Consider the following 1,557-nt stretch of genomic DNA (forward strand, 5'->3'; position numbering starts at 1 on the left):
GCCCACAGTGAGTGTGTTCACCTGAGTGGACGAGAGAAACAAGTTTATGGACACTCACATGTGTATAAGAAAGAGTTATATAAAAGAGCAATTGTATATTGAATAAACACCCCAGTCCAGTCCAGACCAAGTTCATAAGTCCAATATTAGCCCATATGTCTGATACCAGTCTGTAAATTCCTCTTCAGACACATGCAGCACATGCAATGATGTCGAGTGCAGGAAGATCACAGGCCAGTGGGTGCAAAGTCTTGTGGATCCGGTGGTGATGGAAGCATCTCAGCGCTGGTGTGGGTCTCCATGTGGCTTCTGCAGCTCTGGGCTCTGGCTCCATCCGTGTAGCTCCATGTAGCTTGTCATCAGGAATGTCTCCCAGGGAGAGAGTGTGTTCCACCTCCAGGGAGGAAGACAGGAGTTCCCAGATTCCTCAGGAGAAGGCCATGCCCACGTGGAGGCATTATTGGCTATGACCTGATTGGCAGGCTAGATTCCACCCTTCGCTCAAGTTGACAGGAGATGATGTAACTGCCACAGGGAGTGCATAGCTCTTTGACTAGATGGGACCTGGGACCCCTGGCAGGCAAAGGCAGTTGCTCAGTGAGTGGCAGGGTGTGCAGGGCCCATGTGAATCTGTACCTCTGTTTCATCCTGCCAGGCTCTGAACATGGAGAGGCCTCTCACAGTCCTGCAGGTGGCCCTGCACCACCCCACGCAAGGCCCAGCTGCCTTTGCCAAGGTGCCCCCGAAGCTGCAGCTCGACACCAGCCCTCTGCTGCTCGGCCGGGGGCAGGACGCCCACCTCCGCCTGATGGTGTCCCGCCTCTCCCGCCAACACCTGTCCCTGGAGCCCTACCGGGAGCAAGGCAGCAGTCTGCTGTCCTTCAGCCTGAGGGTCCTGAGCCGCCAGGGCTGTGTGTGGGTCAACGGGCTGATGCTCAGGTTCCTGGAGCAGGTCCCCTTAGGTGCCGTCAACAGGGTGGCCTTTGCCGGAGTCCAGATGGCGATCTGCATCGAGTGGGGCATCTCCCTGGAGGCCTTTGTCTGCTGTGTCCACCTCAGTCCCTCGCCCCTGATTTACAGGCTCAAGGCCGAGGAGACCGATGACCATGATGAAATCCCCCCGCAGCAGCAGCCTCCCCCGGGGGGCTCGGGGGAGCAGACTTCAGGTAGCCTGGGCTTTCTCCAAGACCCCTCTCCGACTCAGGACAGCGCTCTGCAGCCCAGCCCTGGAGGAGGAACAGAAATACAGCCCCGGAGGGAGCCCCCAGAGGAGGCACTGTGCTAGCTGGGCCGCCGCTGCATGAGCAAGTCTTTACCTAAAGGGACCTCAGACATTCCAGCTGTGTCATGGCCAGGGGAAAAGGGGGTGGGCGTGGGGGGTGTCGAGCAATGCCCTAGTGGTTACAGCTATGCAGGTAACTGCAATTCCATATACTTTAGAGGCCCTCGGGGGCTGTAGGGAGCCTCTCACCTCCTTTCTTCCAAGTTTCCCTCTACAGTTTGACTAGGAGTTACTTTATGTCGCTCATTTTGCGTGCTGCTTAAGAGCCGGCATTG

At 57.2% G+C, this 1,557-nt stretch overlaps 1 protein-coding gene across 1 annotated transcript; it reads left to right on the forward strand.

Moving 5' to 3' along the window:
• The first annotated feature begins 664 nt into the window (after positions 1-664).
• Positions 665-1,285, forward strand: TIFAB (TIFA inhibitor). The gene has a single exon (XM_004697001.3). It carries the CDS (start codon positions 665-667, stop codon positions 1,283-1,285), a length of 621 nt encoding a protein of 206 aa, XP_004697058.3.
• Positions 1,286-1,557: the final 272 nt, after the last annotated feature.

The sequence above is a fragment of the Echinops telfairi genome, unplaced genomic scaffold (assembly GCF_000313985.2).
Source record: "Echinops telfairi isolate 266 unplaced genomic scaffold, ASM31398v2 ScPeMD7_7469;HRSCAF=8507_1, whole genome shotgun sequence".
Taxonomy (NCBI): Eukaryota; Metazoa; Chordata; class Mammalia; order Afrosoricida; family Tenrecidae; genus Echinops; species Echinops telfairi.

Coding starts and splice junctions, on each gene's coding strand:
- TIFAB (XM_004697001.3), top strand. CDS start 665: ATGGAGAGGCCTCTCACAGTCCTGCAGGTGGCCCTGCACCACCCCACG.